General features: G+C 40.1%; 1 protein-coding gene across 1 annotated transcript in view; it reads right to left on the bottom strand.

Annotated features, from left to right (window-relative positions):
- Positions 1-23,542, bottom strand: part of MCOLN3 (mucolipin TRP cation channel 3) — a 56,792-nt gene that overhangs the window by 21,154 nt on the left and 12,096 nt on the right. The window contains exons 4-6 of the mRNA XM_066376692.1: positions 19,133-19,286; positions 16,853-16,937; positions 16,676-16,772 (exon numbers count right to left, since the gene is read on the bottom strand). Coding sequence (XP_066232789.1) covers positions 16,676-16,772; positions 16,853-16,937; positions 19,133-19,286 — 336 coding nt within the window. The remainder of the gene's footprint in view (positions 1-16,675; positions 16,773-16,852; positions 16,938-19,132; positions 19,287-23,542) is intronic.

The following is a 23,542-nucleotide window of genomic DNA, read 5'->3' on the forward strand; positions in this document are numbered from 1 at the left end:
CAGGTCTACCATATCATGCTTTTTACTTAAAAATTTAAAATTTTTTTTGAATGCTGATGAACAGGAGATGCCAAATCTTTTTCTCCTGCAAACTTCTACCTTCTTTTATTTGATCCAGCTAATAACACTGCTTTGTCTTTTTCCAAATAGCTCCAGATATATGGGAAATGTTTATATAAGTGGATGGGGATCCTCAAACCCCTCAGCAAGATCTTCTGAGCACGGCTTTTAAGGTACCAAGAGGCAGAAAAAAGCCCAATAGAGATCAGGTGAACTACCAGCTTTTAGGATATGCCCTTAAAGGCTCCAATGCCCCAAAGGGGTCTCATAGGATTCCATCTGGGTCCTGCTTCAATAGTGGAAAGGAAGGTCATTGAGCTAAAGCCTGCCAGGCTTACATGCCTTTGCTGTGAGGAAAAAGGGACACTGGAAGGTAGGCTTCCCCCTCACTTCTCTAAGGGAGGGTTCAGTCTCTTCCAGCCCTGCTCCAGCCACCTATGACCTAACCTTGCCCAGAATGCTGGGGTTTGCCACTGAAGGCTGAAGTTGCCCAGGGCCATCGGCCCCATTTACAACACTGTGGATGAGCCTAGGGTATTTCTTCCAAGAAGCAGGTAAACTGATCTCACTTGCACAAGAGCCACTTAACTATGTCTTGCCTGAATAGTCAGGTTTTTTATTCTTCCCTCGAAGATCTCTGTTGTGGGTGTTGATAGTCCTATTTTCTGCTGCTTTGTTTAATATATAGTGTCTCCTTTATTCCTTCTATCTCAATGCCCCGTTCATATTTCAGGCTGGGACCTACACCTAATTTAAAGCTCTCTTTCCCCCTTTTGCCAACTTCTATTATGAATCTACCTTTGCCACCCAGTTTAGTGTATTCCAAGGTTCTCTTTACCAAGCCACAGTTGCAGAGTTCCAGGGAAAAGCAACTTGGTCTCATCTCTCCAGGCAGAGGAGAACAGAAGCTCCATCTCCACACATGCTGCAGATGGCTTTTCCAGTCTACCTGAATCATTACCAGCTAGAAGCAGCGGTCATTGGGACTTGGATGTGAGCTGCAAAGTATAGAATTGTGACAACAATTCCAGTGCCATGCGGACTTTTCCTGGATGTGGACTTTTCCTGGACTCCTGCTCCTTGTGACAGCTCCTAATGGACTGAAGTGGGGTTGGGTTGCATTTGCAGGGATTTGGAATGGTGTTGGTGCCAACTTGGACTTGGTGAACATGTTAAGGACACTACTTTTTTATGGATTCTAGCTGTATTGGCCAAGAGTTTGCTTAAAGGCCTTAATCACTGTAAAAAAAAAATAGAAGACTGGATAAAGAAGATGTGGCACATATACACTATGGAATACTACTCAGCCATAAGAAATGATGATATTGGATCATTTACAACAGAATGGTGGGATCTTGATAACATTATACAGAGTGAAATAAGTAAATCAGAAAAAAAACAAGAACTGCATGATTCTATACATTGGTGGAACATAAAAAACGAGACCAAGAGACATGGACAAGAGTGTGGTGGTAACGGGGAGGGGGGGGGGAGGGAGAGGGGGAGGGGGAGGGGCACAAAGAAAACTAGATAGAAGGTGATGGAGGACAATCTGACTTTGGGTGATGGGTATGCAACATAATTGAATGACAAGATAACCTGGACATGTTTTCTTTGAATATACGTACCCTGATTTATTGATGTCACCCCATTAAAATTAATAAAAAAATTTAAAAAAGATGCAATTGCATATGTTCATCACTATGGCATCCAGACCTATTCATTACATTCACATGCAATCCAGCTTGGGACGATATACAACAGCTATTACTTCCTGGCCAATCGCTGGTGGATAGGCATGACATCACAGCACGTGTTTTCAGACAGAAGCTGAAATCGCTGATGGATTTCATGGTAAAACATGAAGTATTTGGGTCTGTGCACTTTCAAAGGTGAAGATGTATTCATTCCTCGCATTACTATGATTCCAACGGATATGTCATTTCAATTTAAGAAATTGTAATTCCAAATTTGATTGGCGTCTGCAATCACCATCAACAAGGTTAGGGCCAATCTTTAGAATTTTGCACTTTAGATCTACACATGGATTGCTTCTCACATGGAAAATTATATGTTGCGTGTTCTAGACTCGGCAAACCAGACAATCTCTATATCTGCACAGACAGTGGAACAACAAAAAATATTGTATACCCACAAGCATTGTGAAATTAAACACATTAGAAACGTGCGCTTTCTCTTTTCTTTCTTTTCCATTTAACCAGACTGAGCCACAGCAACATGTGTCCAGGTACAGCTAGTAGTTAATAATATTATAATACCTTTGCATGGTGACAGATGGTTACAAGACTTGGTGTGGTGATCACATAGTAGGGTATGTAAGTATTGAGTCACTGTGTTGTACACCTGAAACTAATATAATATTGTGTGCCAACTACACTTTAATTTAAAAAAATTTTTAAAGCTTTTAAAATTGTGCTTTTCCCCACCTTCCAGCAGTTACTTAGCTAAGGATAGATTTTTATATCACTTCAGATGTAAGATTTTAAATAAGTTTAATGAGTCTGATTGCTTTGTCTCCTCATGTTGAATTGTAATCTTCTTTCCTTAACAAGCAACCAAGGGCATTATCTGTGTCTGTCCATTACCATAGTAGCTGAAGGACTCAGTCCCTGACCTCACATAAGAGGCTCAGTATTATTTGAATGAGTTCCCCTCACCAAAAGAAAACCATGTTTTGCTGCAAAAGAGTCTCAGAATCTTAGCAATAATAGGTGCTCACTAAGTATCTGTTGAATAAATACACTTTGGTTTAATGTCAATCACATCCCAATAAGACTTAGAAGAATCTGAATTCTTTAAACAAAGAAAAAAAACACTGAATGGGATCAAGAACATATTACATAGATAGTACAGGGAAAAAGCATTAGTGAATTTGAAGACATAGCAGTATAAACTACCCAAAATTAAACATGGAGAAAAAAGACTGAAAATGAAACAAAAAGGAGAGTATCAGTGAGCTGTGGGACAACTTCAAGAGCCCAGATACACATGTAATTAGAGCCTCTGAAGAGTGAGGGGAAACAGAAAAGTATTTGAAGAAATAATACTGAGTAAATGTCCAATATAATGACAACTATAGCCTGACCAAGCAGTGGCGCAGTGTACAGAGTGTAGGACTGGGACACGGAGGATCCAGGTTCAAAACCCCGAGGTCACCAGCTTGATCACGGGCTCATTTGGCTTGAGCAAGGGCTCACCAGCTTGAGTGCAGGGTTGCTGGCTTGAGCATGGGATCATAGACATGAACCCATGGTCACTGGCTTGAGCCCAAAGGTCGCTGGCTTGAAGCCCAAGGTCACTGGCTTGAGCCCAAGGTCTCTGTCTTGCTTGAGCAAGGGGTCACTCACTCTGCTGAAACCCTCTGGTCAAGGCACATATGAGAAAGCAGTAAATGAACAACTAAGGTACCACAATGAAGAATTGATGCTTCTCATCTCTCTCCCTTCCTGTATGTCCCTATCTGTCCCTCTTTCTGACTCTCTGTCTCTGTCAAAAAAAAAAAGACCACTATAAACCTACAGAACCAAGATGTTCAATGAACTCTAAACACAAGAAACATAAAGAAAACTCTACCAAGGAATATCATGATCTAATTGTTAAAACCAAAGATAAAGATGAAAATTTTAAAGCAGCCAGAGGGGGAAGACACATTTCATACAGAAGAACAAAGATGATTTCAAAGACGATAGCAGATTTCTCATCAGACACAATGCCACCTGGAAGAGCAACATCTTTAAGGGAAAACCTAGAATTCTATAACTGCTGAAACTACCTTTTAAAAATGAAGATGAAATACTTTTTCAGACATACAAAAGCTGAGAGAAAGCATCACCGGCAGACCTGCACTATGAGAAATGTTAAAGGAGGCGTTCAGACAGAAGGAAAGCGATGGCAGCTGGGAGCCCGGGCTGCACAAAGGAGAAGTACCCTGGAAATGGTAACCACATGGGCAACAGAAATACTTTATTATTATTATTTAAGTGGCTTTAAAAGATCATTGGGGATGACGTCACAGTGATGGCGCGGTAGGAAGCGATACCGAAAATCTCCCCAGAAACTCAACAAGTTCTTCAACCAGAAACAGAAAAACCTATCCTTGGAGTCTTCAGATGCTTCGCAACACACCCGAAGGTAGGATCGAGCGAAGGATTGGCTAAATATATGGTCAAACCCCGGGGGAAATAAGGAGTAAGAAATGCTCCGCCTTCCTCTCTAATCCAAACAGGATGGCTTTCACTGAGAACTGAGAATATAGAAGCTGAGGCGGGCATAGGGAGTAAATAGGTCCAGACTGCAGTACAGACAGCCAAACCAGGCTGTGGCACGGAGATCCAAGCCGTGGGAAAACCTAGGCAATTCAAGCTAACACGCGCGCCAAACCCAGACAAAGAAAGACAAGTGGGACAGCCATTTTCCACATCTCCTGGCTGGCGCGCGCGGGGTTGGTGGGCAAGAGATTCCCGCAAACACTTCGGGGGTGGGCGCAGCCCGTGCTAACCCACAGAGAAGCAGAGTCAGAGACCTCTGTGAGAAAAAAAAGCAGCATCTCCTAGGAGCCCCAGCGCCCTGAGGGGACCGGGCACGGGGAGGGAGCTGGAGCCAACTCCAAAGGCGAAACTTTTCTGTGTGGGAGGAGGGATTTCTCCGTCCCGCCTGAGACTCAGAATCGGGTCAGCGCCCACGCACGGAGAGTGTGCAGGAGATTCCTCCGAACTCCTCAGGGGTGGGCGCCCGTGTTTTCCCTCAGAGGAGCAGAATCAGAGGTCTGCGAGCGGGCCAGGAGCGGAAGCCCCAGCGCCTTGGGAAAGCCGCACGGGGACAGAGCGAAAGCCAATTCCAACCCAGTAACTTTTCTGTGTGGGAGGAGGGCTTTCTCGGAGCGAGAGGCGTCCCGTCTGAGACTCAGAATCAGGGTCAGCACCCACGCACGGAGAGTGTGCAGGAGATTCCTCCGATCTCCTCAGGGGTGGGCGCCCTTGTTTTCCCTCAGAGGAGCAGAGTCAGAGGTCTGTGAGCGGGCCAGGAACAGAATCTCAGGCAGCCCTAGCCCCCTGGGAAAGCCGCACGGGGATAGAGCGAAAGCCAATTCCAAAGCTCGATCTTCTCCCTGTGGGTAGGGATTTCACTCGAAGTATGACCTGTCTGGTCTGACATCCTGGTGGGTGCGCACGGAGAGTGGGCAAGAGATTCCACCGAACGCCTCAGGAGTGGGCACTCGAGTTATCCCACAGAGGGGCAGAACCAGAGGCCTTTGAGTGGGAGGAAGCCACGCCTGATTATGCTAGCAGCTCTGACTGACTGAGCCTTACTCAGAGCCCTGTGCTGAGTGGGAATAGAGTGGGGAGTTGCCCGCTCTTTGAGACTCTTACTATCCAGGCAGAGGCAGCAGCAACCCCATAGCTGGAGTACCAGGCTTCTAATTGTGGAAGGAAAAGTCTAGAAGAGAGGCTCCAGGAACACTCTCACAGTGAGAGATCCTCTCACTGTTGGAGCCTATAAACACTAATAAGCCTCGACTGCCAACGAGACTGAAGCCCAATACATGACATCACCATAGAGAATTACCAACTGCAAACCTCTTCCAGAGCGAGCCACAGGGGCAGAACCCGGGGTACAAAGTCACCGACCAGAAAGACAGAAAAGAAAAAGCAAGACGACAACCTCTCAAAATCAAGAATAATCTGCAGACTTTATAACCTATCCCATTTTATTATATTTGTTCGTCTGTGTCTCTTTTCTTTATACTTGATTTCTTTTTTTTTTATTCCAATTTGGTCATTTAATTCTCTTTCAGTCTTACTCTCGCCTCTCTTTGAACTACACTACCCATAAGTGTTACATCTCCCATTATCTTTTCTTTCATTCTCCTTCCTCTCTATGAGGGTTGCAATCCAAAACCCCTAACTCTCTCTCTTTCTCTCTCCTCCTTTTTTTTTCTTCTTTAAGTGGTTCCATCTTTTCTCTCTCTCTCTCTCTCTTTTCTCCCTCTATATTAGCCTCTTCCTCTCTCCTTTACATCTTCTCTGATTCAAACCTCAATAACGAACAAATTATCTTATCTGGGACTCAAACTTAAGTTTGTGACATTTTGGATGGTTTTTACTTCACCTTTTTAACACATTAGAAGTGCTACCATCCCTGGCTCTCCATTTTATCTAGTTCTTGTTCCACTAAATACAATAGTAATTTTTTAATTTTCCACCCCTTTTTCCTGTTTCCCTCTTATTCCTCTCATCATAACTCTGAGTCAGCCAACACCTAAAAGCAAAGCATTTTATTCTTGACCCAAATTTTTTCCCAATTTGCTTTTTGTGGGTCTATACTGCTCCCCCCCTTTTTATATATAAATATTTTTTTCTTTTATTTTATTTTTTTTTCTTTTTTGTCTTTTTCCTTTGCCCCTATATTACTTCTCCCCAATTCAGGCCCTCTGCCACAGGTATTGTTTGTTCTATCTAGTACAATATAATTCACAGTTCATCACAAGATTTTCTCAAAAAAGAGGGGAGAGGAGAGGAGAGGAAAAAAAGGAGGGGAAGGAATTATTCCTTTTTTTTTTTTTTTTTTTTTTTCCTCAAATTTTTATCTTATTTTATTTTTCTTTATTTAAAGATTAATTTAAAAAAAAACACGCAATTTTTTATTTTTACTTTTATTTTTATTTTTTTATCCTTTTATTCCTTTTAAAATCTCATTAATACTATCAAGAAAACCACCCTCAGATGCCATTAAAGAAGAGAAAATCGATTATCATGGATACAAAAGAAAGAGAGGTAACACAGAGAGATGAAGAAAAATCTATGGAGAAAAAATTTAAGATATTGGAAACCTTGGAGTTAAACGACAGAGAATTTAAAATAGAAATCCTAAAAATACTCAGAGATATACAAGAAAACACAGAAAGGCAATTTAGGGAGCTCAGAAAACAACTCGATGAACACAAAGAGTATATCTCCAAGGAAATTGAAACTATAAAAACAAATCAATCAGAGATGAAAAACTCAATTCATGAGCTGAAAAATGAGGTAACAAGCTTAGCTAATAGAACAGGCCAGATAGAAGAGAGGATTAGCGAAATAGAAGACAAGCAACTTGAGGCTCAACAAAGAGAAGAAGAAAGAGATTTAAAAATTAAAAAAAATGAGATAGCCCTACAGGAATTATCTGACTCCATCAAAAAGAATAACATAAGAATAATAGGTATATCAGAGGGAGAAGAGAGAGAAAATGGAATGGAGAACATACTCAAACAAATAATAGATGAGAACTTCCCAAGCCTGTGGAAAGAACTAAAACCTCAAATTCTAGAAGCAAACAGAACTCCAAGTTTTCTTAACCCCAACAAACCTACTTCAAGGCACATCATAATAAAATTGGCACAAACCAACTGCAAAGAAAAAATTCTCAAGGCAGCCAGGGAAAAGAAGAATACAACATATAAAGGAAGGCCCATTAGATTATCATCAGATTTCTCAACAGAAACTCTACAAGCTAGAAGAGAGTGGACCCCAATATTTAAAGTCTTGAAAGAGAGGAACTTTCAGCCACGAATACTATACCCATCAAAGTTATCCTTCAAATATGAAGGAGAAATAAAAACATTCACAGATATAGAAAAGATGAGAGAATTTATCACCAGAAAACCCCCACTCCAGGAAATACTAAAGGGGGTTCTCCAATCAGATACAAAGAATAAAAAAACAACAACAACAAAGCCACAAGTAAAAGCTTCAAGAAGAACATAACAAAACCAACTTTAAACTGTGACAACAATAAGAAAGGGGGGAGAGGATGAAGATTAACAGTAGCAAAGGGCGATGGAGCGCAAAAGTACTCACAAAATAGTGCACTACAATGAACAGGGTAGGAACCCTTTTCAGTACTTAAGGGTAACCATCATTGAAAAAACCACCACAGAAGCACATGATTTAAAAAAGATAGCAACAGAGGAAAGATGTATGGAACACAACCAAATAAAAACAAAAGATAAAAAAATGAAAGAGAAGAATCAAACAAGGCACAAAACTAACAGAAAGCAATCTATAAAATGGCAATGAGGAACTCACAAGTGTCAATAATTACACTAAATGTAAACGGATTAAACTCACCAATAAAAAGGCACAGAGTAGCCGAATGGATCAAAAAAGAAAATCCAACTGTATGCTGCCTACAAGAAACTCATCTAAGTAACAAGGATAAAAACAAATTCAAAGTGAAAGGCTGGAAAACAATACTCCAAGCAAATAACATCCACAAAAAAGCAGGTGTAGCAATACTCATATCTGATAAAGCTGACTACAAGACAGCAAAAGTACTCAGAGACAAAAATGGCCATTTCATAATGGCTAAGGGGACACTGAATCAAGAAGACATAACAATTCTTAATATATATGCAACAAACCAAGGAGCACCAAAATATATAAGACAGCTACTTATTGACCTTAAAACAAAAACTGACAAAAACACAATCATACTTGGAGATCTCAATACACCGCTGACGGCTCTAGATCGGTCATCCAAACAGAGAATCAACAAAGACATAGTGGCCTTAAACAAAACACTAGAGCACCTGGATATGATAGACATCTACAGGACATTTCATCCCAAAGTGACTGAGTATACATTTTTCTCCAGTGTACATGGATCATTCTCAAGAATTGACCATATGTTGGGCCACAAAAACAACATCAGCAAATTCAGAAAAATTGAAGTTGTACCAAGCATATTTTCTGATCATAAAGCCTTGAAACTAGAATTCAACAGCAAAAAAGAGGGAAAAAATCCCACAAAAATGTGGAAACTAAACAACATACTTTTAAAGAATGAATGGGTCAAAGAAGAAATAAGTGCAGAGATCAAAAGATATATACAGACAAATGAAAATGATAATACGACATATCAGAATCTATGGGACGCAGCAAAAGCTGTGATAAGAGGGAAGTTCATATCACTTCAGGCATATATGAACAAACAAGAGAGAGCCGAAGTAAACCACTTAACTTCACACCTTAAGGAACTAGAAAATGAAGAACAAAGACAACCCAAAACCAGCCGAAGAAAAGAGATAATAAAAATCAGAGCAGAAATAAATGAAATAGAGAACAGGAAAACTATTGAAAAAATTAATAGAACAAGGAGCTGGTTCTTTGAAAAAATCAACAAAATTGACAAACCCTTGGCAAGACTTACCAAGGAAAAAAGAGAAAGAACTCATATAAACAAAATCCAAAATGAAAGAGGAGAAATCACCACAGACATCGTAGATATACAAAGAATTATTGTAGAATACTATGAAAAACTTTATGCCACTAAATTCAACAACCTAGAAGAAATGGATAAATTCCTAGAACAATACAACCTTCCTAGACTGAGTCATGAAGAAGCAGAAAGCCTAAACAGACCTATTAGTAGAGAAGAAATAGAAAAAAACCATTAAAAACCTCCCCAAAAATAAAAGTCCAGGCCCAGACGGCTATACCAGCGAATTTTATCAAACATTCAAAGAAGACTTGGTTCCTATTCTACAGAAAGTCTTCCAAAAAATTGAAGAAGAAGCAATACTTCCAAACACATTTTATGAGGCAAACATAACCCTTATACCAAAACCAGGCAAGGATGGCACAAAAAAAGAAAACTACAGACCAATATCTCTAATGAATACAGATGCTAAAATACTAAACAAAATACTAGCAAATCGAATACAACAACATATTAAAAAAATAATACATCATGATCAAGTGGGATTCATCCCAGAATCTCAAGGATGGTTCAACATACGTAAAACGGTCAACATAATACACCATATCAACAAAACAAAGAACAAGAATCACATGATATTATCAATAGATGCAGAAAAGGCTTTTGATAAAATACAACACAATTTTATGTTTAAGACTCTCAACAAAATGGGTATAGAAGGAAAATATCTCAACATGATAAAGGCCATATATGATAAACCATCAGCTAACATCATACTAAATGGCACAAAACTGAAGGCTTTCCCCCTTAAATCAGGAACAAGACAGGGTTGTCCACTCTCTCCACTCTTATTTAATGTGGTACTAGAGGTTCTTGCCACAGCAATCAGACAAGACAAAGAAATAAAAGGCATCCATATCGGAAAAGAAGAAGTAAAGTTATCACTTTTTGCAGATGATATGATCCTATACATCGAAAACCCCAAAGAATCCACAAAAATACTTCTAGAAAAAATAAGCCAATACAGTAAGGTCGCAGGATACAAAATCAACATACAGAAGTCAACAGCCTTTCTATATGCCAACAATGAAACATTTGAGAATGAACTCAAAAGAATAATCCCCTTCACGATTGCAACAAAAAAAATAAAATACCTAGGAATAAACATAACAAAGAATGTAAAAGACTTATACAATGAAAACTATAAACCATTGTTAAGGGAAATCGAAAAAGACATTATGAGATGGAAGAATATTCCTTGTTCTTGGTTAGGTAGAATAAATATAATTAAGATGGCCATATTACCCAAAGCGATATACAAATTTAATGCAATTCCCATCAAAATTCCAATGACATTTTTTAAAGAAATGGAGCAAAAAATCATCAGATTTATATGGAACTATAAAAAGCCCCGAATAGCCAAAGCAATCCTAAAGAAAAAGAACGAAGCTGGGGGCATTACAATACCTGACTTCAAACTCTATTATAGGGCCACGACAATCAAAACAGCATGGTATTGGCATAAAAATAGACACTCGGACCAATGGAACAGAATAGAAAGCCCAGAAATAAAATCACATATATATAGTCAAATAATTTTTGACAAAGGGGCCAACAACACACAATGGAGAAAAGAAAGCCTCTTCAACAAATGGTGCTGGGAAAACTGGAAAGCCACATGCAAAAGAATGAAGCTGGACTACAGTTTGTCCCCCTGTACTAAAATTAACTCAAAATGGATCAAAGATCTAAACATAAGACCTGAAACAATAAAGTACATAGAAGAAGACATAGGTACCAAACTCATGGACCTGGGCTTTAAAGAGCATTTTATGAATTTGACTCCACAGGCAAGAGAAGTGAAAGCAAAAATTAATGAATGGGACTACATCAGACTAAGAAGTTTTTGTTCAGCAAGAGAAATTGATAACAAGATAAACAGACAGCCAACTAATTGGGAAATGATATTTTTAAACACCTGCTCAGATAAGGGCCTAATATCCAAAATATACAAAGAACTCATAAAACTCAACGACAAACAAACAAATAATCCAATAAAAAAATGGGAAGAGGATATGAACAGACACTTCTCCCAGGAAGAAATACAGATGGCCAACAGATATATGAAAAGATGCTCATCTTCTTTAGTTATTAGAGAAATGCAAATCAAAACTGCAATGAGATACCACCTCACACCTGTTAGATTAGCTATTATTAACAAGACAGGTAATAGCAAATGTTGGAGAGGTTGTGGAGAAAAAGGAACCCTCATCCACTGTTGGTGGGAATGTAAAGTAGTACAACCATTATGGAAGAAAGTATGGTGGTTCCTCAAAAAACTGAAAATAGAACTACCTTATGACCCAGCAATCCCTCTACTGGGTATATACCCCAAAAACTCAGAAACATTGACTTGTAAAGACACATGCAGCCCCATGTTCATTGCAGCATTGTTCACAGTGGCCAGGACATGGAAACAACCAAAAAGCCCATCAATAGATGACTGGATAAAGAAGATGTGGCACATATACACCATGGAATACTACTCAGCCATAAGAAATGATGACATCGGATCATTTATAGCAAAATGGTGGGACCTTGACAACATTATACGGAGTGAATTAAGTAAATCAGAAAAAACCAGGAACTGCATTTTTCCATACATAGATGGGACATAAAAGTGAAACCAAGAGACATTGATAAGAGTGTGGTGGTTACGGGGGGGGGGGGGGGGAGGGAGGAGAGGGAGAGGGAAGGGGGAGGGGGAGGGGCACAGAGAGAACTAGATAGAGGGTGACAGGTCAATCTGACTTTGGGTGATGGGTATGCAACATAATTGAACTTTAAGATAACCTGGACATGTTGTCTTTGAATATATGTATCTTGATTTACTGATGTCACCCCATTAAAAATAAATAAAATAAAATATAAAAAAAAAAAAATAAAAAAAAATAAAGTAGTACAACCATTATGGAAAAAAAGTATGTTGGTTCCTCAAAAAACTGAAAATAGAACTACCTTATGATCCAGCAATCCCTCTACTGGGTATACACCCCCAAAACTCAGAAACATTGATACGTAAAGTCACATGTAGCCCCATATTCATTGCAGCATTGTTCACAGTGACCATGACATGGAAACAACCAAAAAGCCCTTCAATAGAAGACTGGATAAAGAAGATGTGGCACATATACACTATGGAATACTACTCAGCCATAAGAAATGATGACATCGGATCATTTACAACAAAATTGTGGGATCTTGATAACATTATACAGAGTGAAATAAGTAAATCAGAAAAAAAAAACAAGAACTGCATGATTCTATACATTGGTGGGACATAAAAACAAGACTAAGAGACATGGACAAGAGTGTGGTGGTTACGGGGGGGAGGGAGGCGAGAGAAGGAGGGCGAGGGGAAGAAGAGGGGGAGGGGCACAAAGAAAACTAGATAGAAGGTGACGGAGGACAATCTGACTTTGAGTGATGGGTATGCAACATAATTGAATGACAAGATAACCTGGACATGTTTTCTTTGAATATATGTACCCTGATTTATTGATGTCACCCCATTAACATTAATAAAAATTCATTTATAAAAAAAAAAAAAAAAAAAAAAAAAAAAGATCATTGGCTGTTTAAAGCAAAAATAATAACAATACATCGTGTGTTTCATAACACATCTGGAAAGTAAATTGTGTAACAATAGCATGAAGGCCAAGATTAGAGAAAAAGAAATACAGGGGTAGGCAAAAGTAGGTTTACAGTTTAAGTATGTGAAACACAGTTTATTCTTGTATTGTTATTTACTTATTATTATATTATTTATCAATATTAACTACTTTGGCTCACCCCTGTATATTGTTAGGTTCTTGTGCTATTTATCTAGTGGTATATCATCTGAATGTAGAGAATGTAGAGTGTAATAAGCCAAGTGTGTGCAGTATTCACCCTAAAATAATACAACAGAGCTATAGCTAATAAGTGAACAAATGAGATAAAATAGAATCATACAAATACTCAGTTCAAAAGGAGGCAGAGAAAGAGAAACTATATTAATGATCACGTGCAAATGAAATAGTCCAAGCACCCTAATAAAAGAGATTTTAACTTTAGATAAAAAAAATCAAGATTCAACTATAGGCCGCCTAATAAAAAATTATCTTTTTATTTATTTATTTTGAGAGAGAGAAACAGGAAGGAAGAGATAGGAAGAAGAGAGAGATGAGAAGCATCAACTCATAGTTGCTTCACTTTAGCAGTTTATAGATTGCTTCTCATTTGTTCCTTGACCAGGGTGCTCCAGCTGAGCCAGTGACCACTTGTCAAGCCAGTGACTGTGGGCTCAAGCCAGCAACCTTGAGATCATGTTATTGATCCTACACTCAAGCCCTGAGACCCTGGTGCTCAAGCTGGCAAGCCTGCTCTCTGGCTGGTAACTTTGGGGTTTTGAACCAGGGCCCTCAGCATCCTGGCCCAATGTTCAATCCACTGTGCCTATACCAGTAAGGAAGAAATTTACTTTAAATATAAGCCACAAGCCTGACCAGGTGGTGGCACAGTGGATAGAGCGTCGAACTGGGATGCGGAAGGACCCAGGTTCGAGACCCTGAGGTCGCCAGCTTGAGCGCGGGCTCATCTGGCTTGAGCAAAGACCTCACCAGCTTAGAACCAAGGTCGCTGGCTCCAGCAGGGGGTTACTCGGTCTGCTGAAGGCCCGTGGTCAAGGCACATGTGAGAAAGCAATCAATGAACAACTAAGAAGTCGCAACACGCAACAAGAAACTGATAATTGATGCTTCTCATCTCTCTCCGTTCCTGTCTGTCTGTCCCTGTCTATCTCTGCCTCTGTAAAAAAAAAAAAAAAAAAAAAAAAAAAAAAAAAAAAAATATATATATATATATATATATATATATATATATATATATGCCACAAATAGATTTAAAAGGATTTTAAAATATATACCATGCTAACAGTAATCAAAAGATAGCCAAAGTGGCTATATTAACATCAGACGATGTAAATTTTATAGCAAAGACTATTACCAAAGTTAAAGAGTGTTATTTTATGATAAAAGAGTCAAAGTGAACACAAGAATCCTAGATCTTTATACACCTGATAAATAGCCTCAAGAATACATGAAGCAAGAATTTATGAATGAATATAATGTACTACTTTTATATTATAAATCCAACTGGGCACACACAGAAAAGGTTTAATAAATAGCTGTTGAATGAACTGAATATGTACTATGTATCAGATACTTAGATAGGTCCCTTATATATGTTATCTTCTATCTTGACAACTTTGTCCAGTAGGTAGGCATTAATTTCATTTAACAGATGAGAAAACTGAAGCTCAAACCAATGAAGTAATTTGCCTAAAGTTATACAGCTACTAACTGGTGAGTTGGAAGTAAAATCTAGACCTGTCTGACTACAAAGTCCCTGTATTTTACAACAGATGCACGCTGCCCCAGTTCATTTTTACTTATGACAATGAAGTTGCCCTAATGGCTTTTATTATTAAACTACCTTATAGGATGCAAGTTCTACCACAGTCTTATGAGATACACTGTTAAATCCACATGCACAGGCAGGGCCTGGAATGATTCTACAATAATAGCGAAAATACAACATCTGCATGTGGCTAACAGATCAGGTTGCTTTTACACTATATTGAGTCATTTTAAAAGGATCTCCATTTCACAAGTGTTTCATTTACTCATTCAACAAATATTTGAGTCACCTACTATGTTCTTTGGGGGATGAAAAGGTGAATAAAATGGTTTCTTTCTTCAAGAGTTTTCAATCTAACAGAGTTAATGATAGATACCTAGAAAATCCTAAAACAAAGGAGAAGGGGGTAAGAGCATAGGAAAGACAAAAGCAAAATAAAAATCTGGGCGCTCAGAGCACAGAATATATTTCTAACTGAAGAATCAAAAAGGGTCCATGAAGGAGGTGCCAGTTGTTAAAGACATAAAAATTCTGAAAAGTGCCATTTCCCAATTCTGGGGAGAGAGAGAAAGAGAGAGAGAAGACAAGACAGTGAATAACTCAATTTTTAAAAAATCAAGTAATATAGCCCTGGCTGGCTGGTTGGCTCAGTGGTAGAGCATCGGCCTGGCGTGCAGAAGTTCTGGGTTCGATTCCCGGCCAGAGCACACAGGAGAAGCACCCATCTGCTTCTCCACCCCTCCCCCTCTCCTTCCTCTCTGTCTCTCTCTTCTCCTGCAGCGAGGTTCCATTGGAGCAAAGATGGCCCGGGCGCTGGGGATGGCTCCTTGGCCTCTGCCCCAGGCGCTAGGGTGGCTCTGGTCACAACAGAGCGACGCCCCGGAGGGGCAGAGCATCGCCCCCTGGTGGGCAGAGCATTGCCCCCTGGTGGACGTGCCGGGTGGATCCCGGTCGGGCGCATGCGGGAGTCTGACTGTCTCTCCCCGTTTCCAGCTTCAGGAAAAAAAAAAAAAAAATCAAGTGGTATTGAAAATTCCTAACTTGGTTAATATCAAGATCAAAATTTATAGCCTAACTCAAAATATTCTTATAGTATTAGTGCTTTTTATCTCATGAATTGTTATTAATAATTAATACATTATATCATATTCTGAATGTTTTTTAACCTCAATCTCTGAAATCTTTATTTTTTACAGCCAATTTTTTGGGTACTGTGGACATAGCTTTTGATACAGACTACTGCTGAAGTATATAAATTTGTATTATATGAAGGCAAGTTGTGAAAAATGCTTTTGTGCTTGTGACCATATAACATGGGGTTACTGACTCTGAACTTTTTGAGGTGAAGACTCATGGGAGAGGCATCTTGTGCTCTCTAGAGAGCATTAATAGCTCCATTAACAACTGGATGTGGAGAGCCTAGAAGTGATAGGGTAGGCTGAAGGGGTGGTTCTGAACACTCACCAATGTGTTCAGAAGCAGCACAAGGAAGGCACTGTGAGTAATAGTCCAAAGGTTACAAATATTCATTCACGGTGAGGAAACTCGATTAGCAAGAACGCTTGGCAATAACCTAAGCACAGAGCCACAGACTGATAAATGCTGACCATATAGAACTGACAAAAGTCTGCACCTTTTGTATTGGAACACCTACCCTGTGCCAGATACTTGTCTTCGTACTGAAGACACAGCAATGAACAAGGCAAGGTCCCTGCACTCATAGGACTTAGGTTGGGGTGCAGAAAACAGATCATTAACAAGTAAGCACATTATCATAACAAAGTAGAGCTAGTTGTATCAATGTTTCCCTTATGCACTTTCAAGTGGAAATACCTTATATATTTGATCATGTTTTAATATGAGTAGATCAAACATATAACTAGATAAAACATTCTTTCTCAAACCAGGAACCACATTCAACACAACCCATACTCACAGTCAGAGTGAAGTCGTAACAGTCAGGGAGCTCATGATGACGAATAGTCTGCAGATTAATGGCCTTCAGTTTGAACTTGAGCTCCACTGTTAGGAGTCTAGATAACAGAGGAGACTTCAGTGCAGTGAAAACATGCAACACAGAAACATAAGTTACGCTCCTGTCTGCTTCCCTCACCTGTGAAAGTCTAGCGTTAAGTTGAGTTTATTTTCTTCTAGTGTTCCAATGGAAAAAGATACTTCTGGTTCCACAGAGAAGCATTCTGCCATAGAAAGAAATAAAACATAATATAGCAGCCAAAATAAATAAAACAGCATCTTGAAAAGACAATCTATATTCAAAACTAGATATTCAGATTCTAGTATTTTTATGAATTAAGATTTCAAAAGTTAGACATCTATATCACTTGGTTACAATGACTCATTTATTTTTAAGACATAAGTGGCTACATTTCTGTAGAAGGTGGGAGCGGAGAAAGATCTGAGTTCTATCTTATCTGTCTGTCTTCTATAGAATGCCATCTTCCTTTCTGTCCTTTAAGCCTATACTTTGAGTCTTTCCTCCTTTTTTTTTCATCCTAAACATAGGTTTAAAGCACTAGCAGTGTCAAAGACAAAAGGATCCACTGTTTAATATTATGTGTTGTCTATTTTTCCTCAAGAAGTCCTTTTCTTTCTTTCTTTCTTTTTGAAGTGAGAGGAGAGGAGATAGACAAAATCCTGCATGCGTCTGGACCCGGAAACCCCAGTCTGGGGCGGATGATCGAACCAATAAGGAGCTATCCTCAGCAGCATCTGAGGCCTACACTCTGACCACCCCGGGCTATCCTCAACCAATGGAGCCACTGGCTGTGAGAGAAGAAGAGGGAGAGAAGGGGAAGGAGAAGGGGGAGAGAAGCAGATGGTCGCTTCTGTGTGACCTAACTGAGGTTCGAACTCAGGCTATCCATACTCCAGGCTGACACTCTATCCACTGAGCCAACTGGCCAGGGCCAATAAGCACTTAAAAAAAAAAAAAGCTCAGTCCCTGCTCAATTGGCTCAGTGGTAGAGTGTCGGCACGGTGTATGGAAGTCTCTGGTTCGATTCCCAGTCAGGGCACACAGCAGAAGTGCTCATGTGCTTCTCCACCCAACCCTTTTCTCTTCTTTCTCTCTCTCTTTTCTCCTCCCCTCCGCAGCCAAGACTCAATTAGAGTGAGTTGGTCCCAGTCGCTGAGGATGGCTCCATGGCCTCTGCCCCAGCTGCGAAAAATGGTTTTGAATGCTATGGAGCAAGGGTCCCAGATGGACAGAGCATCGCCCCCTAGTGGGCTTGCCAGGTGGATCCTTGTGGGGGCACATAAGGGAATCTGCCTTTGCTTCCCCTCCTCTTACTAAAATGAAAAAAAAAAAAAAGGATCAGTACTATAATGCTTTACTATCTTTTCAGAAAAATAAAAAAGCTCCAATGGCTATTGTTGAAAGCATTTGAATACTATTTTTCTTTTTATTAAATTCATTGGGGCGACATTGGTTAATAAGATTAATATCTATTTTTAACTGAACAAGCTAGGCTAATATTTCAGTTACAAACAGCAAATAACACTGTGTATTCTAAGTTCTAGTTCTCATTCCTACCCCAACCTATCCCCATCAATACTGAATAGTAAAATGCTATTGAAGGGAGGGATTTTTATGTACTTCAAGAATTTATAAGCATAATTTTTAAAAGGGTAACGTCTGCCTATTTGACTAGCTTATCCAGCATGAGAGGCATTGGAATATAGTGGTTAAGAGGCTAGATAAACTGGGTCAAATTTTGGCTCTGCTTCTTACTAGCTCTATCCTTAGCAGAACACTTAACTCTGAGTCATACTTTAGTCTTCTATAAAATGGGAATAATAATAAACCTTACTTGATTGGAACTTTTTTTTTTTACAGAGACAGAGAAAGAGTCAGAGAGAGGGATAGATAGGGACAGACAGACAGAAACGAAGAGAGATGAAAAGCATCAATCATCAGTTTTTTGTTGCGACACCTTAGTTGTTCATTAATTGCTTTCTCATATGTGCCTTGACAACGGGCCTTCAGCAGACGGAGTAACCCCTTGCTCGAGCCAGTGACCTTGGGTCTAAGCTGGTGAGCTTTGCTCAAACCAGTTGAGCCCGTGCTTAAGCTGGTGACCTCAGGGTCTCGAACCTGGGTCCTCAGCATCCCAGTCCGACGCTCTATCCACTGCGCCACTGCCTGGTCAGGCTGGAGGATTTTTTTAAAGAATCATAAGTTACAGTAAAAGGTTTAAGATAATACCTGACTGTACAATTACTTCTATATGACACACAATAACTTCTATATGGTTTTTTACAATGACCTATGAGCAGAGACCAAATCAATGTTTACAGAGATGAAATGAACTAACCTTAAATATAAAAATCAAGGAATTAAAAATGGAAGTTCTAATGTATAGGAGAACATTACCAGTTTCAATTTGGGGATCAATGTCAAAGGTATCATTTCCAGGAGAGATGTTTCCTTGCTTGTAGAAGTACTGACAGATTGTCATACCAGACTGCTCCATACCCTTATTCTCATAAGCATGATTCCCAACTGAGATGTTGCGTAACTGCAAGTACTTCAACCAAAAAAGAAACAAAAAGTGGGAATGCCGGCCAGGGCAGAATGAAGCCATGATTCCCCTCCCTCCCGCCTTTGACACTGGTTCGTTCCCACCTACACTCTGGTGGGGGCCTTCACACTGCTGTGCAGAGTGAGTGACATGCTACTGTGTCCCAAGACAGCAGAGCGGCGAAGAGCATCTGAGAACTTTCTAGTTCTGAGTTCAAGTGGCATTCTGTGACCTTAAGCAAATCACAAACTTTCTGAGCTTCTCTGGTTCTTCATCTGCAAAATTAAAGGCTTAAACCACATAATCTTCTTTCTTTCTCCAAAGAACTATGTTTGGGTTTTTACATCCAGTGTGAATACATATTTTATTTATCTTAGACCCATACCCTGTAAGGTCAAAGTTTTACTTTACTACTGCAATATAGAAAGGGGCAAATCAGCAAAAGTTTTTATTAGAAAATATTTTTTTATTATTTATCTTTGTAAGAATACAGTTTAGTCACTACATAGCAATATTCCTCTGTCCTAATGAATGCTCTAAAACAAAATGTTACTTTTACAAATGAGAATGCTATGGTATCTTTAATAATTGTCCAAGATTAATTATTTGTTTAATTGTTCATTAAACCTCTTAATGGACTTCTGTAGATAAAAAACACAACACTGGGGAGAAAGACTTTTCCTTTTTTCATCTGCTCACAGCCATTAGGGGTCTTAGAAGGCTCCATTAAATTATTTTCAGAAAACATATAGCAGGCTCATAAAACCTCTTAAGACTAAATTCCTTCCCACTTAAAAATCTTAAACCATCTTCTTTGTGTGTAGAGGCTGCTCAACTAAAGGAATAAAAGTGTTAAAATAAAAATAAATAAACCCAGTGTTTCAGAGCTTATTTTGAACAATGTCATTTGGTACAATTGGTGATACAAAGATAAGGATATTGATCTGTCTCTTGGAATTAATAATTTAGTGAGACACACGGAGAGATAAATCTACTAAAAGATGTACGTGAAACATGCTATGATCATTGAAGGAAATCTTTTATAATATGGGCCCACAGAATTTATTCTGAGCTGCGCCAGGTCGAGGCAGGGTGTTACCTAATCCGGTGCTTAGTTCTCGGTTCAGAGTGCTTCGTGCTCAGGTCTGTCCTCACCTAACTTCACTTCTGCCAGGTGCTCGATGCAGGTGCTTTCCCTTGTATGGGATACTTTCTTCACTTGGTTTCTGGGACACAGGCTTTCCCTTCTCAGTCTCCTTAGCTGAATCTTCCTCCTGCCAACCTCTCCATTTCGGAGGGTCTTGGAGTCAGTCTTCAACCTCTATCCACATTCTCTCCCTGGGTGATCTCAGCCAGACCCATGTTTTATATGCCATCTGTACACTGATGACTTCCAAATTTACACCTCCAGCCCTGTCCTCTCCACTTAATCCCATAAATGGCTGGGTAGCAGTCTACCTCTGGTGTCCAAGAGAAACCTTAAACATGACTAGACAAACAGGAAAAACTGGTCCTCCTACAATAATTTTCTCAATAAACAACTCTATACGTCAATCAACTTTCCAGGCCAAGATTGAGGAATGATCCTTTCATCTTCTCTCGTACTCTACTTCCAATCCATCAGAGAATCATCACGCATTACTTTCAGATTATGCCCCAAATCTGACCACTTCACATTATCTTCACTGCTATTGCCCTTGTCTATTCCACCATCATCTCCCACCTGGTTAACCTAGTTTACCTGCTTCCAATCAGGACTTTCACCACAGCCTGGTCTTCATAAAGAACTCACAGGACTGTTACAAACATTTCCTTACTGCAGTTACAAAGAGTAAGCGAGCTAACGCTGGAAAACTCTTAGAACAGTGACACCTAAAACATGAGCCTGTTTGAGACTGTTCCTGCTGTTTCTTCTCACTGGAAGCTTCTCCGTGAGCAGCCACAGGCAGCCCGACCACTCTTGTCTGCTCTCTGTCCACCATGTCGCCTTACCACAGAAGCCTTCCCTGACCACCTCCACCCTTCTGCTCTGCCTTCTTCCCCTTTATTTTTTATAGCATACTATAGCTGACTGACAGATGATATCCTTATTTACGTATTTACTGCCCATCTGCTCCTATTAGAATATGACCCTGACTTTGTCTGCTTGTTCACTCCTGTATTTAGGTACCAAAAATAATATCTGATATATAACAGATGCTAAAATTTTGAGTGAATAAACGTTAGCCTTTGCTGGAGCCTGTCCGTTACTGCAAGCTCCTCTCCTCCATGGCTTTGTGTCTCTGTCCAAGTAAATGTCAGAGCTCCTTCCAGGGCTGGTGAAGCCTCAGAGACCTGGTCCTGTCGCACTTGCCCCCTTGCATTTTTCTCAAACAAAGTCAGTGTTTCCTGGCCTGCAGGACCTCTGCTGTTGCTCCTCCTTCAGCCTGAAATATTCTTCCCCAGACGTTAAGTCCTCAGAGAGGCCTTTTCTGACCATCCTGGACTATTAATGCCTTATGCAAGTGGTTGGCAAACCACGGCTCGCAAGCCACATGCGGCTCTTTGGCCCCTTGAGTGCGGCTCTTCCACAAAATACCACGTGCAGGCGCGCAGGTTATAATAACAATGTACCTACCTATATAGTTTAAGTTTAAAAAATTTGGCTCTCAAAAGAAATTTCAATTGTTGTAATGTTGATATTTGTTGACTAATGAGTTTGCCGACCACTGCCTTACGCTATTTTATTTTACTTCATAGCACTCATCACTACATAAAACCAAATAGTTTTGGTTCAACTTGTTTAAAATCCATCTTCTTCATTAAAACGTAAATGCCATAGGTAAGTCCACCACTCTAACCCAGTACTTAGGACAGTATTAGGCACAGAGTGGGTGTCAAATTAATGGTGAGGCAAAAATCATTGTAGTGCCACAGTGGCTCTTCATGCACCAGAGCTCATCTAAGCACAGTAAACCAGTAGGATAATATGGGTGATCTGGCACCAAGCTGTCTGTTAGCATTGCCATTGAAAAAAATGAGCCAGAACTCTATGCTAATAGAAGTAAGAGGCATAAATTGTTAAATAGCATTATGTCCTACATGTAGAAGAAAGAGTATAATATTGGAGGTATTCCACTTTAAGGTTTTGTTTTGTTTTTTAATTAATTAATTAATTAATTCATTTTAGAGATGAGAGAGAGACAGAGAGAAGGGTGGGAGGAGCTGGAAGCATCAACTCCCATATGTGCCTTGACTAGGCAAGCCCAGGGTTTTGAACCGGCGACCTCAGCATTTCCAGGTCGACACTTTATCCACTGCGCCACCACAGGTCAGGCTCCACTTTAAGGTTTTTGTTATCTATTTAAGGAAATAGTGTTTTTAAGTCTTTCTAAACCCACACTGAGCCGAATTTGTAGTTTTATAAGGGGGGGGGGGATCAGGAAGGGCATAAGAAGTATAAAGTCCACTGAATGAAAAAGAAGATAAAAGATATTGAGTGTGGTAATCTACTTAGGGCACATAGTGAGAAGGCTGGGTTCTTTAGAAAAGGCAGTAATGCTGGGAAAATAGAGGGCAGCAGGGAAAGAGGAAGAACCAATAAAAGATGGATTGACTTCATAAAGGGAGCCTAGGCATGAGTCCACAGCAGGTGGGCAGGGCTGTCAAGGACAGGACATTGTAGACATCACTCATTCAGAGGGTCTCCAGGGGCTGGAGCTGACTCAACAGCACATAACCACATCAGGTACCAAGTAGACCAGTGCCCTGGACTGTGGCGTGTGTAATGGGAGGTAAAGCTGGCAAGGCAAGCAGGGGCCATGAATCAGAGTCACACCTAAACAGGGTCCTGTAGACCGCCTGAGTGCCCTCTCTTTGGGAGGCAATCCCTACAGGAACTACCTAAAGATCTGAAACTCCTCACCACAGAAACTGTGTCTCCTAGAGCTTATAAAGTCTTAAAACACAGCTGATCTGAGGCACGTGGTGCAGGGACCTACTAACTTTATAAGCTATGCAATGGCCAGATTTCCTTGCTGTGCTAATAAGACTCTCTATAGAGGTATGAGCACTGCAAGAGCTGAATGGTCAAGGGCAAGGGCTGGGCGGTATCCAGCTCAAGGGCAGCCCTGGAGCCCAAGTCAGAGGACCCTGGGACATGAATGTGGTGTGGGACAATGGCTGGAAGGCAGGTGACCTGAGATACTAACTGATGCAGCTCTAAGTAGCTGTGGCTTCTGTGGGGCTTTAATCATTTGGGCACCTGTCCCCACGTGCCTCTG

Source organism: Saccopteryx leptura, chromosome 3, assembly GCF_036850995.1.
Source record: "Saccopteryx leptura isolate mSacLep1 chromosome 3, mSacLep1_pri_phased_curated, whole genome shotgun sequence".
NCBI classification, from domain to species: Eukaryota; Metazoa; Chordata; class Mammalia; order Chiroptera; family Emballonuridae; genus Saccopteryx; species Saccopteryx leptura.